The sequence below is a fragment of the Phacochoerus africanus genome, chromosome 1, assembly GCF_016906955.1.
Source record: "Phacochoerus africanus isolate WHEZ1 chromosome 1, ROS_Pafr_v1, whole genome shotgun sequence".
In the NCBI taxonomy this organism is placed as follows: domain Eukaryota; kingdom Metazoa; phylum Chordata; class Mammalia; order Artiodactyla; family Suidae; genus Phacochoerus; species Phacochoerus africanus.
The window spans coordinates 272,615,333-272,631,992 of NC_062544.1; the positions used below are offsets into that span (position 1 = coordinate 272,615,333).

The 16,660-nt window shown below is 43.1% G+C and overlaps 1 protein-coding gene across 2 annotated transcripts in view; it reads left to right on the forward strand.

Annotated features, from left to right (window-relative positions):
* Positions 1–16,660, forward strand: part of MAP3K7CL (MAP3K7 C-terminal like) — a 47,882-nt gene that overhangs the window by 11,498 nt on the left and 19,724 nt on the right. For both annotated transcript variants that reach the window (XM_047756325.1, XM_047756332.1), the window contains one exon: positions 6,256–6,317. In XM_047756325.1, the coding sequence (XP_047612281.1) occupies positions 6,256–6,317 (62 nt within the window). The remainder of the gene's footprint in view (positions 1–6,255; positions 6,318–16,660) is intronic.

A 16,660-nucleotide genomic window follows, 5' to 3' on the forward strand; every position in this document is an offset into this window, starting at 1 on the left:
TCAGGAGTTTCCAGTCATGGAGCAGCAGAAACAAATCCCACTAGGAACCATGAGGTTTTGGGTTCGATCCTTGGCCTCTCTCAGTGGGTTAAGGATCTGGCATTCCTGTGAGCTGGGGTGTAGGTCGAAGATGCAGCTTGGATCCTGTGTTGCTGTGGCTATGGTGTATGCTGGCAGCTACAGCTCCCACTTCAACCCCTAGCCTGGGAATCTCCATATGCTGCTGGGTACGGCCCTAAAAAGACGAAGACCAAAAAAAAAAAAAAAAAACAAAAAAAAGAAATTTATTGGTAAAGGAATGCACCACATCTCAAGCAACGCTAGATGCTTATCCCACTGAGCAAAGCCAGGGATGGAACCTGTGTCCTCATGGATACTAGTGAGGTTTGTTAATTACTGATCCATGAGGGGAACTCCACTAATAAATTTCTGATGTAGGGAATATTATGCCCATTTTGTAGAGGAGAAAACTGAGTCTCAAAGAGATGATGTTGATCGTCCTTATTCATCTATTAAAACGTGACTGACCCAAGATTCATATGCAGGTCTGTCCTACTGCAATGGCACTGACTTGCTAGTTTCCTTAGAGGTTAGGAGGCTTCGCAGACAGTTACCAGGAAAGGTGCTGCATGAGCCCCTGAACTGTAGCCACTGCCCAAACTCACTTGCCTCTTAAGTGTCAGTTTGCCCTTGGTGCCCTGAAGGATAGTCTCCAGGACACCAGCACTCAGCTGTTGTCCTGTAACTACATAATTTGTGGAGGCACAGTGCAGAAAAGAGGGGGCTCTTAGTTCAAAAATTATTGCCAATTTCAAGATAATGTATCTCGATTATTAAGCCAAGTGCTGGCCTGTCTGGGCCAAGGGCTCTTGCGACTGTGCAAGCATATTCCCATGAAGTCAGCTCTGACTGCAGGCTGCAGGAAGTGTAGACGCGTTGAATGGATTCTGGCTGGGTTAACTGCCTCTCAAGTTCCAGGTAGGGGAGTGGAATGAGCCTTGGGAATATTCTCTGAGTGTGACTTCTCTCTCTCCTGAGGGCTTCTTCTCCATGTGGAAACCTACACTTATTCTACTAAGGATTTAGAGTTTCCAGCCTAGACACAGCTGGGTGGGGGTGGGAGTGATGGTCTCGGAAGTCTAGTCACGATGCTGACTAGAGCAGTTGTTCTCAAATGCTGGTCTGCAGACCTGGCCTGGCCTTGATGAAGTTTGCCTTTCTGATGGAAAACAAAAGAAATAAAGACATAGAAAGTGAGGTTTTGTGTGTGTGTGTGTGTGTGTGTGCGTGTGTGTAAAGCTAAATTTATCCAATATGATGGATATGCTTGTATTCTAAGATGATGCTTGTCTTAACGATTTTGGCATTAAAATAGTCACTGTCATAAAGTGATGCTAATAATTCATGGTAGTTGTTTTGGAATCATCTTCACTAGCTGAATAAACATTTGGACACTCTAAGGGCACAATTCCCAATGTCTGGGGGAAAAATTTATTGGCCTTATAATATACAAAATGTGTTGGGGGGGGCCATGGACCGGAAGGTGAAGACAAGCAGAGCGGTATGGTGAAGAGCCCTGGTCCAGGAGACACCTCTTAGTCTTTCCAGACCACTTCCCCTTCTTTGGGCCCTTGTCTTCAGCTCTGCTCCGAGTCTGGGGCCAGATGACTGGCCAGTTCCTTCCAGCTGCAGCATTCTCTGAGAACTCTGAGTGCATAGATGTAATTACTAAAGAACTAATAACCCAGTGAGGAGCTGGATTACAGACCCAATGTGTCCCACTTCTCTGATTCACGGAGAGACACTGAGCAGACAATTTAAGGAAATCTGAAACAGAATAACCACCAAAGCAATCCAACAGCTGCTAAATAGATACTGGGACAAGCCCATCACAAAATGTACTATGGTATGTTATAATGGTTGGGATACCAATAAGACAGTTCTATCTTAAGTACCATTGACTTAGTCACATCGTGTTTGCAAAACAGGCAGTGAACATCTGCTTGCTTAAAAAAAAAAATTCCTCTTTCATTCTTTCCTTTGTATTTCGTTCTTAAACAAATTCCTGAGGATACGTTTTGCTTAGTCCATCCAGCCCACAGTGCCATTTTGAAAAGGAAACCTATGAATTATTTTATTAATGCATTAAAAATTTTATAAAGTGATTTGCCCATTTAGCATAGAACCTCAGTCCCTTGAATATAATAGGCATTCAACAAATATTTGGTAAATAAACACATTGTAATAATGTGCTTTTATCACATTGTAAACATACCTAGCCATGACTCTCCTTTTTTTTTTTTTTTTTTTTAAAGTCAAATTTGCCAAGGGGGTGTCTTGCATAGCTACTGTACATTCTACTTCTGGAATTGTCAAAACAAACTTAATTGCTCTTAGAAACTCTGATCCGGTATCACTGTCAAAATGTTTTACAGCGATTCGGCCAAATGTTTGTGGAACAGCTGTGCTACTAGTCTGCCTGAGTCATTTTCCTTCTTTCCTTTTGGCCCAATCCTGTGATTCATCATTCTGCTTTTAGAATATTTGCCTATTTTTAAAACCAGTCAAAGAAGGCAGCCACTGTTTAAAAGTAAACACACCACACATCAACTTGGAGCAGCTTTGTAAGCAGCTTTGCAAGCCCTGAAATTTCTGGCTGGCAAGGATGCCAGCCAAACCAGATGGCATCAGGCAGTGAAGTACAGGACTGGCTTTCAAACTCGGTAGTCTCCTTACATCTGCCTTTGGTTTTCTAGTTTCCGCTGCCATTTCCTGCTTGGATTAATCCACCTTGATCCAGTCTTTAACAAAAACCTTGCTTTTATTGTGTATGTCCCTCTAAATCATTTATTATATGTTTATTTATATGTCAATCAATTAGACTTTTTTTTTTTTTTTCCAACTCGGAGGAGTCTGATCTTAAACCTTTACTTATCTGTAAAATTATCAGCCTGGTCACATATTTGCTTCTACGTGGTGTGACTATTAACAATGACAGATTTTTATAATGGGGTTTATTAATTCTAAGTCATACCAGATATTTTCTATTTACTATAGTAAAATAAATGAATACCTTTTTTCCTTTTTTATAATTAAGCAGGAAGGAGTGTGACTTCACAGGGAACAAGGTGGATTAATTCCCAGGAAGCCTTGGTTTCCATCTCTGGCTGTCTTTTGGAATTCAAGAATGCACAATTTGCTCTTGTACTTCATAGAAATGGTTTCTCCTTCCAACAAATACCTGTTCATCTATGATTATTAGGGTTGGGGGTGCCAGAGTATAACATGTTCCCATTTACCTGTGACAAATTGTTCTGGCCTTGAACTCAATGAGAGAAAATAATCACGATATTTGGGTTATTGCTATTTTATTGAAGTAAATTTAAAGGTACCTTAGACCAAAATCAGTTTAAAAAAAGATTTTTTTTTTTTCTTTTTCGGCTGCACCCATGGCATGTAGAAGTTCCCAGGTCAGGGATCAAATCTGAGCCAGAGCTGCAGCCTATGCCATGGCTGCCGCAATGCCAGATCCTTAACTCACTGAGCCACAGCAGGAATTTGCCAAATCGGTTTTATAAACTATAGGTTTTATAATACAAGCTACCTCCAAAGGGTCAGTAGAAACAAGTGACTGGTTCTGTCTTTAAAAAAAAAAAATCTGTTTTTTGTCCAATGTTTTTGCAAATGGTGGCGTAGATTTAAAAAGTCACCTTATTTGGCAGAAGTTTCACCTCTTGGTAGGAACAGAGTATTCCAAGAGCTGGGGATTGGTTCTCCTTGTTTCTTAGTGTGACAGCTCTGCAGCCTGCAGCGAGGGTCTTAGGAAGATTCCCCTGTTTAAACTCACTCTGTGATGCTATGTCAGTGAACTTGAGGGCATCCAAGTTCAGGTATAGGAACAAATGAATTCACAGCTGGTCCCCAATTGTCATTGACTTAAGCCACTTTTAAGTGGCAGTATTATTATACTACTCTTTTTGTTTTTTTTTGTTTGTTTTTTTGTTTTTTAGGGCTGCACCTGCAACGTATGGAAGTTTCCAGGCTAGGGGTCGAACTGGAGCTACAGCTGCCCGCCTACGCTACAGCCACAGCAACACCAGATCCAAGCTGAGTCTGCAACCTACACCCCAGCTCACAGCAATGCCAGATCCTTAACCCACTGAGCAAAGCCAGGAACTGAACCCGAATCCTCATGGATACTAGTCAGGTTCGTTACAGCTGAGGCATAACGGGACGCCCTATCATACTAATCTTCACTAAAATATACCAGAGGCCCTTGAGGTGTTTAGCAGAGGTGAATCCTGTCCTTGTTTGAATTATCTTTCTGACGATTATCTTCGATGCTCTCAAAGAAATGTAATCTCTTAGAAGCTAGGAGCTCCTGGCGTGCTGTGTTTTATTCTGGATAGTACTGTCAGTGAGTAGGGAGAGGATGCTTGCTTCTGCTGCTGTATATGGCCCATACTGCTTCCTTTAATTTTTTTTGTTAATGGCTGCACCTGGGGTATATGAAAGTTCCCAGGCCAAGATGGAGTGCAGCTGCTGGCCTATGCCACAGCCACAGCAACACCGGATCTGAGCTGCATCTTTGACCATGCCACGGCTTATAGCAATGCCAGGTCCTTGACCCACTGAGCAAGGTCAGGGATTGAACATGTACCCTAACAGAGATAACATCATGTCCTTAACCCACTGAGCCACAGCAGGAACTCCTGCTTCCTTTAATTCAAATAGAACTTCAATGGCTTTTATAAATAAATTTGGTTACGGCAGTGAGAACATAAAAACCCTGATTTTTTTTCTTCTAGTTTAAAATAACATTTTTTTCTTCTTCTTTCTCTTTCTTTCTATGGCCACACTCATGGCATATGGAAGTTCTCAGGCCAGCCGTTGAATGGGAGCTGTACCTGCTGGCCTACGCCATAGCCATAGCAACATGAGATCTGAGCCACGTCTGCGACCTACACCACAGCTCATGGCTATGCTTGATCCCCGACCCACTGAGTGAGGGCAGGGATCAAACCCGCATCCTCATAGACGCTAGCTGGGTTTGTAACCTCTGAGCCACGACAGGAATTTCTGAAGCAGATTTGATGTTTCTGTTTTTTAGCCTATATTTGTCGTATTCTCCTAGACATACCTGGGGTAGCTTTTGTCGATAAGGAGAGGACAGGAAATCAATGGCCAGGGGACCTGCAGATCCAGAGTCCACCAGGAGACACATAGGTTCTGCTGACAAGAGGGCTGTCCTCTAGTACCAGGGCTGGGCCAGACGTATGTTCTTTTTTTTTTTTAAATTCATTCTCTTTGCGGCTGCTCTTGCACCTCATGGAAGTTTCTGGGCTAGAGGTCGAATCTGAGCTGCACCTGCCACCTGCACTGTAGCTTGCAGCAACACCGAATCCTTAACCCACTGAGCGAGGCTAGGGATCGAACTTGTGTCCTCATGGACACTGTGACAGGTTCTTAACCCGTTGAGCCACAACGGGAACTCCAGCAGCAGTTTGTTCTTGAAGATGCTTGAGAAAACTTCTCTCAGGTTTCCTCTGATACTTCTGTGAACTGCCTCTCTTGATTCAGCAAAGACCTGCTATTCCCAGTCAGCCCCCTGAAGGCAGCTGAGGACAGAGTGGGAGGTGCTCCCACGGCAGAGCAGTGGATTGGGTCCCAGGGTGGGGTTGCTGCCTGGTGCGTTGGGAAGAAACGCCCCAATCGAGCTGCTGCCTGTTACCCACTCCAACCCTGGTCAGCTGCCCGTTAGTGGTGGTTTGTGAGGAGAGCAGAGGGCAAACCCATCACAGCTTGCCACCCTTGGAGTCTTTCAGAGCAGCACTGACACTTCTCTTTTTTACTAACACATTCTCCTGTCCCACGGAGGTTGTCCCGGTCACCCCATTAGCACCTTGTTAAAGCACTTTCCTGCGTATCATATTTTTTTTTTGGTTTTGGCTAACGTAGGCGTATTGAAAGACAAGCTGTATTTCTTAGAGAGCTACCAGGCTGAACATTTGAGGATTCTGCTACTTGTCTGCAAAGTTTTGTTCAGACTAACGAAGCTCTCTGTGCTACTGTGTGTACCAAAGATGAACAAAATTGCCTTCTGCATTCTTTCTGTCTCTAACTGGATGCATGAAAATAACCAAAGTAGGGTATACTGAAGATTTAACTCTGCAAGTCCAAAAATGGTAGCAGCAAGACAGTTCTCCTGAGAGAAAGGGCTCCATAGTGAAGAATCATTTTATTTTCATGTTTTAGATGATACACCTCCTGAAGACTCTGATCCTCTGGCCTTTCCAGAATTAGAACAGCAGCTGCAGGTAAGGATGGTTCTAGAGTCTTTCTTCTTTCCTCCTTAGTTTCACAAAATACAGTGAGTGGAAAAGTGGCCTAATTGGGAAAGACTGACTTGGAGACAGAGTGGGGAAGCTTTCATGTCATCCAGGTTGGCATTTCTAGAGTTTCAAGGTCATGAAGCCTTCAGATAACATTCTCTGTCTGTTTATATCTGGCTATTGTATGAGACTATCTAGGACTTAGGATATAAATGGGCTGCTACTTCTAAGGAGTTCTGGAGCCTGGGGATGGGATAGGTCCCTGCTCTTCTTGGCTGTGGATGTTTCTGGGCCATTGTAATTTTGCCCATTTTGGATGAGTGATTTAGTGATACACTGCAGAGACACTTATCACATATGGCAAGACTTCAGAATAATCTTCCTTTCTCTACTTCACCCCCACCTACCCTCTCCCCAGGTCTCTGACAACTTTTAACAGAATGTTGTTATTATTGCTATTATTGTTTTAATTGGCCACACCTGATGCATACGGAAGTTCCTGGGCCGGGGATTGAATCTGCACTGCAGCTGCAGCAAAGCCAGATCCTTTAACCCACTGCGCTGGGCCCAGGATTGAACCCACACCTCTGAAGCAACCTGAGCCACTGCAGTCATTTTCTTTACTGAGCCATAGAAGGAACTCCCTAGAATGTAATTATTTTAAGTAAAGCCTTCTGCACACTGGGAGTTCCTGTTGTGGCACAGTAGAAAAGACTCTGACCAATATCCATGAGGATGCAGGTGTGATTCCTGGCCTCTCTCAGTGGGTCAGGGGTCAGGGGCCAGGGGTCCAGCATTGCCGTGAAGGTCAAAGACGCATCTCAGATCTCACATTGCTGTACATTGCTGTGGGTGTGGTGTAGTCTGGCAGCTGTAGCTCTGATTCAACCCTTATTTCGGGAACTTCCAGATGCTGCGTGTGTGGCCCTAAAACAAACAAACATAAAACCTTCTGCATACTGACTGGTTTAATCCATGAAAAATATTTTGTGTGGAAAGTTTATGGATGGTCTATCAAAAATATCCCATTTTGATATATCAGAATTATTGGAAAGGACCTAATTTATGATACTTGAATTTTTTTTAGATGATGTATAGTGGTTCCAGAAAGGTGGCTTTAGGAAGATGTTCTGCCTAGAATACCTGGATCCTGGCCTTGGGTCAGACATTCACCTGAGCGCTTCCCTTTGCAGTCACATTAGACACGTCTAATAGGGGTCTTCAGTCCTGTGCGCAGATGATTGCTTAGTTGAAGCCTTTTTTTTTTGTCTTTTCTAGGGCCACTTCCCATGGCATGTGGAGGTTCCCAGGCTAGGGGTCCAATCGGAGCTATAGCCGTCGGCCTACACCAGAGCCACAGCAATGGGGGATCCCAGCCGAGTCTGCGACCTATACCACAGCTCACGGCAATGCCGGATCCTTAACCCACTGAGCAAGGCCAGGGATCAAACCCGTAACCTCATGGTTCCTAGTCAGACTCGTTAACCACTGCGCCACGACGGGAACTCCCTCTAAATACTTAAGAAGCCTTTAAGAGTCGTCTGCTGCCTCCAGTTCTCAACCAGCCCTGATGTTTCCTCTTATCTTACACTCGGTAGCTTTTCCCATTTGTAGGTGTGCCTGGTATCCTGGGTTTGGGACACTTTGACCTGAATAGCCCTTGAAGGAGGTGGGAAAAACCAAGAAGGAGCCCTGGTGCAACCCCAAGACAGTGTCCTTTTCAGTGGCTCCAGACCTTTTTTTTTTTTTTTTTTTTTTGCTTTTTAGGGCTGCACCTGTGGCATATGGAGGTTCCCAGGCTGGGGGTCTAATCAGAGCTACAACTGCAGGCCTACACCACAGCCACAGCAATGCCAGATCCAAGCCACAACTGTAACCTACACCACAGCTCATGGCAACATCAGATCCTTAACCCATGGAGGGAGGCCAGGGGTTGAACCTGCAACCTCATGGTTCCTATTTGGATTCCTTTCCTCTGCGCCACACAGGAACTCCAGTTTTGTTTTTTTGTTTTTTTTTTTTTAAATGGCCACACTCGAGGCAAATGGAGGTTTCTGAATCAGAGACTGAATCCGAGCTGCAGCTGCGACCTACACCTCAGCTGCAGCAATGCTGGGGATGGAACTGGCACTTCCGCAGCAACCAGAGGTGCCGTAGGCAGATTATTAACCCACCGTGCCACAGCGGGAATGCATGTTGGCTTCATTTCTTATCTCAGTGCCCAGCACACTGAATTAAAGACCTGGAAGCAACTAGGTTGGGTCTGAAGAGCTGATGATACCCCACTGCTGGGATGAAAGTCTACCCAAAACAACTCAAGTTGTTTCGGACCTTTTGGAAGAACCCTCCTCTCACCTCTGCAGTCTTGAGCATCATCCAGCCTTTCAACAAAAATCCTGGCACAGAGCAATATCAGTAACGAAGAGATGGCTGAAGCCTGTCCAGGAGGTGGGAGGGTTATACTGGTGACGATGAAGCTGTCAAAAGACAGTGCGGTCTTAAATTTCTTTTGCAGCTGGAGTTCTTCTGTGGTACAATGGGTTAAAGATCTGGCACCGTCACTGTAGTGGCTCAGGTTGCTCCTGTGGTGAGGGTTAGATCCCTGGCCCAGGAACTTCCACATGTCATGGGCAAAAAAAAAAAAAAATATGTCTTCTGGGAGTTCCCACCATGGCTCAGGGGCAACAAGCCTGACTAGTATCCATGAGGACGCTGGTTTGATCCCTGGCCTCGCTCAGTGGGTTAAGGATCTGGCATCGCCGTGAGCTGTTGTCAGAGATGCAGCTTGGATCTGGTGTTGCTGTGGCTGTGGTATAGGCTGGTGGCTGCAGCTCTGATTTGACCCCCAGCCTGGGAACTTCCAAATGCCGTGGGTTTGGCCCTAAAAAAGGAAAAATATTATGGATCATTAATTCTACTTTTTGGTATTGACGTGTTTTTTTTTTTTTTTCCCCCTTTGGGAACATGAATGGGCCGCCCTGGTTGGTGGGTCATTCTTCACAGGATTCAGAGCACCCCTGGCCATTATCCAAATAATTTTTCTGTTAGTCTTACAAGATCCATTTGACTTTTAGAACTTTATTTCCATGTGACATATGTTAGACATTAAGTCTATCTAATTATTTTAATCCAATGAGACTATGTCTCTTCATTGAGTCAGGCAGCTGAGAGGCTGATTTCTGGCTCATGGGTTTTGATCACCCCACTTTCCACCCTAAAATATAGTTTTTTTTTGTTTGTTTGTTTTTTGCCTGTTCACAAACAGAGAGAACATTTCCAGCACCACAACTAAAAGTATTTAAGTAAGTGCTTGTTTGTTGGGTGGAGATATGATTGAGTCTGTTACAAACATTTAGCAGTGGTCAAACCATTTGGTTAGGGTTGCCTCTGTCTAAGGATGTTGTTGGTTACCTTTATGCTACACTCCAGGGCATGAGAACCTAAAAAACAAGACAGCAGCGATTGAGAGGGGAAAGATGACACAGAAAGCTACATCTACAACAGATTAGTTCCTGTCATGGCTCAGCAGTGACGATCTCAACTAGTGTCCATGAGGATTCAGGTTCGATCCCTGGCCTTGCTCAGTGGGTTAAGGACCTGGTGTCGCTGAAACTGTGGTGTAGGCCAGCAGCCGCAACTCGATTTGGCCCCTAGCCTGGGGACATCCATATGTCTCAGGTGCGGCCCTATAAAGGAAAAAAATAAAAATAAAAAATAAAAACAGATTCTTGTCTCCATGCTTCGGGTAGGCATACACATTTTAGCCATTCTGCGGAAGTCTCTGTATCAAAAGCAATGAAAATGCTTTATGTATGAAAGGAACTATCCATCCCATGGAGCAGTCTGTTTTTACACTAATAATGTGTGCTTTTATCACTAATAATGGCTCTTGGAATTTTCCTGAAAATCCCTCTACAGAAGAATAAAAGTAAAAGAATAAATAAAAGGTATATGGGAGTTCCCGTCGTGGCGCAGTGGTTAACGAATCTGACTAGGAGCCATGAGGTTGCGGGTTCGGTCCCTGCCCTTGCTCAGTGGGTTAATGATCCGGCATTGCCGTGAGCTGTGGGGTAGGTTGCAGATGCGGCTCGGATCCCGCGTTGCTGTGGCTCTGGCGTAGGCTGGTGGCTACAGCTCCGATTCAACCCCTAGCCTGGGAACCTCCATATGCCACGGGAGCGGCCCAAGAAATAGCAACAACAACAACAACAAAAAGACAAAAGACAAAAAAAAAAAGGTATATGAAGTGCCTGGTGGTTGTCACTATTTGCTTGAGGACGAACTGGCTCTCACTTATCTCTACTAGAGAGAGCCTTATAAACTTGTCTTTGAGGGAGTTCCCATTGTAGCTAAGTGGTGATGAACCCAACTAGTATCCACAAGGACTCGAGTTCGATCCCTGGCCTCTCTCAGTGGGTTAAGGATCTGGCGTTGCCGTGAGCTGCAGTGTAAGCTTTGGACGCAGCTTGGATCTGACATTGCTGTGGCTGTGGCGTAGGCCGGTGGCTACAGGTCTGATTCAACTCCTAGCCTGGGAACTTCCATACGTTGAGGGTATGGCCCTAAAAAGACAAAACAAAACAAAACAAACTTGCCTTTGAAAAATAATTGATGGCAGGTGATTATTGCCATCCCGACTCTGCACATACTGAGGTTCAGATCCTACCCACACACACTGAGTACTGAGTACTAGGCAAGGGGTGCTTCTCTGCCAATGATCTCATTTGATCCTTGCAACAACTGTGGATGCTATTATGTCTCTGCTTTAGGGATAAGAAACATGAGGTCCAATTGTGGTCTATACACAGTCGCTAATTCACACTAGATCTCTGATTCTGAGTCTAGGTTGCCTTCATTCCTTTACAACTTTGGTGGAACCTATGGGCTGCTTAAATTATGTTGCTAGGTGGAGAGTTTTTGGTTTCTCATTTGCAGCGTTGCCATAATATGGTGATAGAACAACCTTGTAAAATCTGTTCCGTGATATCCATTACACATCTCTCATAGTTTGTAAAATGCAACTATAAAGTACCTATTTGGTAGACACTCTATCACCAATTTGACCCGCAAGATTTTTCTCTCGCTTTGCCAAGAATGTGGACATGTTTGAGCATGTAATTCGTGGTGCTTCTATTTTCAAAGAAGCCAAAAAAAGCCTTGGGCGAGAATAACAGTGACAAACATTTCTCTTGATGTCTCTATTAATGCAAAATGTTAGGCAAGAAACCTTGGGGTCAGGTAGGTGTTAAAATGAACATCTCTTTATAGGCCTCAGCCCAGGGACAGGTGGTAGGTTGGTTCTATTTTGTGTGGCTTCCTTTCTTAGAACTTGGTTTCTAAATTCTCTGTGTCCATTAGGGGCAATATTTTGGTAGAGCTTATTTAGACCATGCAGTCAAAAGAAGGGAGGTCCAGTTTTATGTCCACTTGTAAGAATGAATGAAAAATCATCACTTTTATTTAGGCATCAATTTCCTTCTTTTTTTAAATTTTTTTTTTTTTTTTTTTGTGGCTTAGCCCTCTGCATATGGAAGTCCCTGGGTCTGGATTGAACCAGAGCCACAGCAGTGACAATGCTGAATCCTTAATCACTAGGCCACCAGGGAACTCCAGTTTCTTTCTATTTGAAAAAGAGGCAGTGGAGTTCCCTGGTAGCTCAGCAGGTTAAGGATCTGGCATTGTCACTTCTGCGGCATGGGTTTGATCCCTGGCCTGGGAACTGCCACATGCTATGGTCATAAAAAGGGAAAAGTAAAAGAAAAAGAGGTAATGACTGACCTCCCTCTCTATTCTGAAGGATACAACTTTCCTTTAATTATCCCAGGGTCTAGGACCAACACTATATTAAAATTTAACTACATGTTAAATTTGGAGGTTTTTGTTTGACTTATAGATGATTCGAAGCTAAGCTTTGTGGTCTTAGGTAACCCAGATCAGGAGTTCCCGCTGTATCGCAGTGGTTAACAAATCCAACTAGGAACCATGAGGTTATGGGTTTGATCCCTGGCCTTGCTCAGTGGGTTAAGGATCCGGCGTTGCTGTGAGCTGTGGTGTAGGCTGGCAGCTGTAGCTCTGATTAGACCCCTAGCCTGGGAACCTCCACATGCCGCGGGTGTGGCCCTAAAAAGACAAAAGACAAAAAACCAAAACAAACAAACAAACAAAAGTAACCCAGATGGAAGAATACGTTTTTTTAATCAGGTGAAGAACATGCTAACGACTAGACTGTAATAAACTTGCCAAGGGAGTGACAATGACTGGGGCAGGGACAGTGCCATTAGGTTAGACTGATTTTGGATCTCAGCTCTACACTGACTAGTTTCGTGATTTGGGGCACATGTTTTTTGTTTTTTTTTTTTGCTTTTTAGGGCTGCAACCGCAGCATATGGAAGTTCCCAGGCTAGGGGTCTAATTGGAGCTACAGCTGCCAGCCTACACCACAGCCACAGCCACAGCCACTTGGGATTGGACCCATGTCTACGACCTATACCACAGCTCACAGAAACACCAGATCCTTAACCCACTGAGTGAGGCCAGGGATCGAACCCACATCCTCATGGATCCTAGTTGGGTTCATTAACCACTGTGCCACGAAGGGAACTCCCAGAGCTTGTGGTTTTCTTCTTCTAAACCTCACTTTTCTGATGTGCGAATCAGAGATAATATCTCACATATTTGTTGTGTGAATTAATTGTGATAAAGAATAGATCTAGCACAGTGCTTGGCAAAACCATTGCTCAGTTAATGTTTATTTCCTTCTCTAGTGAAATTCTTTATTTTTTGGACACCCTTAGGCATATGGGGTTTCAGGGCCAGAGATCAGATCCATGCTTCAGTTGCCACCTACGCCACAACTGTGGCAATGCCGGATCCTTAACCCACTGTGCCAGGCTGGGGATTGAACCTTCGCCTTAGTGGTCCCAGGACACCACCCATCCTGTTGTGCCACAGCCGGAACCCTGAAATTGTTTATTGAATGAAATATTGAAGTGCTAGTATCTCTGAAATGAGAGCAGCATCTCTTTGGATTTTTGAGTTAGAAGTAGAGGTGTTGATGTCCTCTTCTTCTCTTTGAGCTTAAGGTGCTTGGAAAACCACATGCCTTTTTTTTTTTTTTTTTTTTGAACCAAATTGAGCAATCATTTCAATCCCTCCTAAAGTTCTTGCATCTAATCTGAGGGCAGTGACAGGTGTCTCCATGGTACACATTGAACTTGCTTTTTTCTCAGACAGAGTTTGGTAAGTCCAGAAACTGATGTCACCTCCACAAATAAACAGTTTGGTAGCTTCAGTTGTCTACTATAGTATCTTGTTATCCCAGCAGTCTCTCCAGAAACTTCTTTTAGGTCTTGCATCAGTGTATCACTTGATATCTGGGAAATAAGAAAGTTAGAAAACGGAGGAGTCTCAGCATTTCAGGATTCTGTGGCACTGGTCTTGAACATCCAGATATACAGTTAGGAAACAGCCCCATAGAAAACACTGAAAAAAATTTATGCAGTTTTCTCTCTCACACACACTTGTTAAAAAGAAGTATCTTACAGTTGTTTTTTGGCAGCTGTGATCACATGGAAAACATATATTGATAACTTGAAACTTTACAATGGCACCTCCACTTTTTTTTTTCTTGAGAAGCTCAGTTCATTAGAATATGCATTTTTAGAAGTTATTTGGGACATTCTTGAGTTATCTCTCCCTTTAATATTGCTTTTCCCACCCCCCCTGGGGCATTTGGAAGTTCCGGGGCCAGGGATCAAACCCGAGCCACAGCAGTGTCAATGCCAGGTCATTAACCCACTGAGTCTCCAGGGAACACCTAATTATTGTTTATGTCAATAGAAATGATTTAAATATCCTTCATTCCATTGTTATATAATGTATAAGATGTGCAGTATAATTATTACTAGTCCTGACTTTGACCATAATGTAGATACTATAGAAATGTCAGTTCTTAAAATATTAAAAAAATATTTACAATTCTGAAATAACAGAGTTTTCAAATGTAGCAGTTAGTCCCGACTGTGTTTTTTTTCTTCCATTTAGTTTTTTTTAAAAAAAACATTATGCTTGTTCATTTGGTGACTTTAAAATGCAACATAAATTTAAACCAGACACCCTGATTCCCTTTCCCCCCAAATAAAGATAACACTGAGAATCAAGGAATAAATACAAAGTTTGCTCAGCAACCCGTAGAATATTTAGCTGCTTAAATATATCTTCTGTGTGGGAAGCTGGGAGAGGAAAATTAAATTCTTACATTTTTTTTGAAGTGGATGGGGCCAGTAGTATTTGAAGAAGCCAAGTAGAAAACGGAAACGCTTAAGCTGGCTTTGCCCCTCGTGGATAGATACTTGGCTGGGTCCTTTCCCACGGGGCCCTTTCCAGAGGACAGAGTCCATTCTGGGAGGAGCTTGCTATAAACCGATGGCCTGGGCAGAGAGGAGTGGGGATGGCGTGGCTCAAGCTGGCATTCTTGGAACAGGAGCTTGTGGTTTCTCTCTTACTTCATCTTGTTAAATCCGTCCTGATGATTGGGATGGATACCAGAGATAGTAGTGGCTCACTCGCACTGCCTGGTAATTTAAAGCCCTTGCAAGCGCCATCCCAGGCAGCAGCAGGATGGGGTGGGGGGATGGAGGAAAGGGGGGTGAGGAGGAAGTTCCTCCTCCTGGGCTCTGACCTCATCCAAACCCCAATCTGTGTCTTGGGAAAATGTCTTTCACAGTTGGCTTGAGACACGGTTAAGGGAATGTCTTAGTTTAACCCTCTTAGAACTGGCTGTGTTGTGAATAGACCAGATACCGTGGCATCGAGTATATATGAAAAGCTGTTTCTGTGGTCCTACTGAGTTTGTGCCCTAATGCCTACAGACTTCTTTCACTTTTTCATTTTCAAATAAAATATCTTTGGATTCCTTTTCTTCGGAATTCAGTATTTCATTCTTTAAGCAAGAGTGTGTGCTGATGCATCCAAATCGTGGGAGGATGTGGGGTAATTGCACAGAAAATAACTAGGAAACTTTCTCTTCCTGAAGTGAAAGGAAATTCACTATCAATGTAGAATTTATTTATTGCTGGCCCATTCCCAGCACAGGATTATATGTATGAAAATCTCTTGGATGAGAACAGTCAAAATCAAGCAATGAGAATTGAAATAAAAATAAAAGTGTTACAGATAAACAAAGAGGATTTGTTGTATAGCACAGAGAAATATATTCAATACTTTATAATGACCCATAATGGAAAAAAGTCTGAAAAGGAGCACATATATGTATATATATTATCAAATCACTTTGCTGTACACCTGAAACTGACACAATATTGTAAATCAGCTACATTGACATAACAGTATCAATTTTTTATTCTGAGACGTTAATAGATGTTTTTTCAACTGGTTATGGAGGCATTCTTTTAAGTTATTTTTTAGTTTTTAATGTGTGAACACAGGTTGCATAGTATCTTAAATCCATGTACTGCTGATTAATTCATGAGTGCCAGTGTTTTAAATGTCACATGATGTAAGCCTACTAGTAGCTCCATTTTTAAAGCGGAAACCTAACTCTTGTGCTGGAATTTTAGGAATCTGTTTCCTCAGTCAAACACTTCATTCAGTGAACTGTTGGTTACACAGTGTCTCCATTTTGAGGGTTGATAAGAAGGTAAGAGACAGCTTTGGTGAGGATCTTATGGTACTTCACCTACACACACATACCCACATTATATTATCAAACAAGGAGAGTGTGTTATGTTATACAGGACGCATCCTTCATTACTCTGTAGTTCTGCATTGTCTATCAGGTATAAAACTCAAATATTTTAATACTCTTATTCACCGGAAGTGCTGTTGAGATGACAACATTATGTGTTTGAAAAATTCTTTGATGAGTTTCCTGAGCTGGGGTAAACAGCCAATGATGCCAAATGCCTTCTAAGGACAGTGAATCCTGCTGACCAGAGGGCACTTTGATCTGTCCAGCAATGTTTGGGGTTAGTGGCAAATGGCTTCAAATTATAAAAGGGTGAGAAATGTTAAGTTCCTTGGGGAGAAATCTGAGAAGGACAGAAAGGTAGGGTGTGAATGCAGGAAGTCCTGGTAGCAGTGCTTAGAAGACAGGCTGGAGGCAGCAGAAGGATCCAGTGATAATTTTTTTTTTTTTTGCATCAATTTAAAGAATTTTTTTAAAAAAATTTATTGGGTAAGTATAGTTGATTTACAATGTTGTGTTAGTTTTGGGTGTACAGAAAAGTGAGTCAGTTATATATATGCATATATCCATTCTTTTTCAGATTCTTTTCCCCTATAGGTTATTACAGAGTATTGAGTGGAGT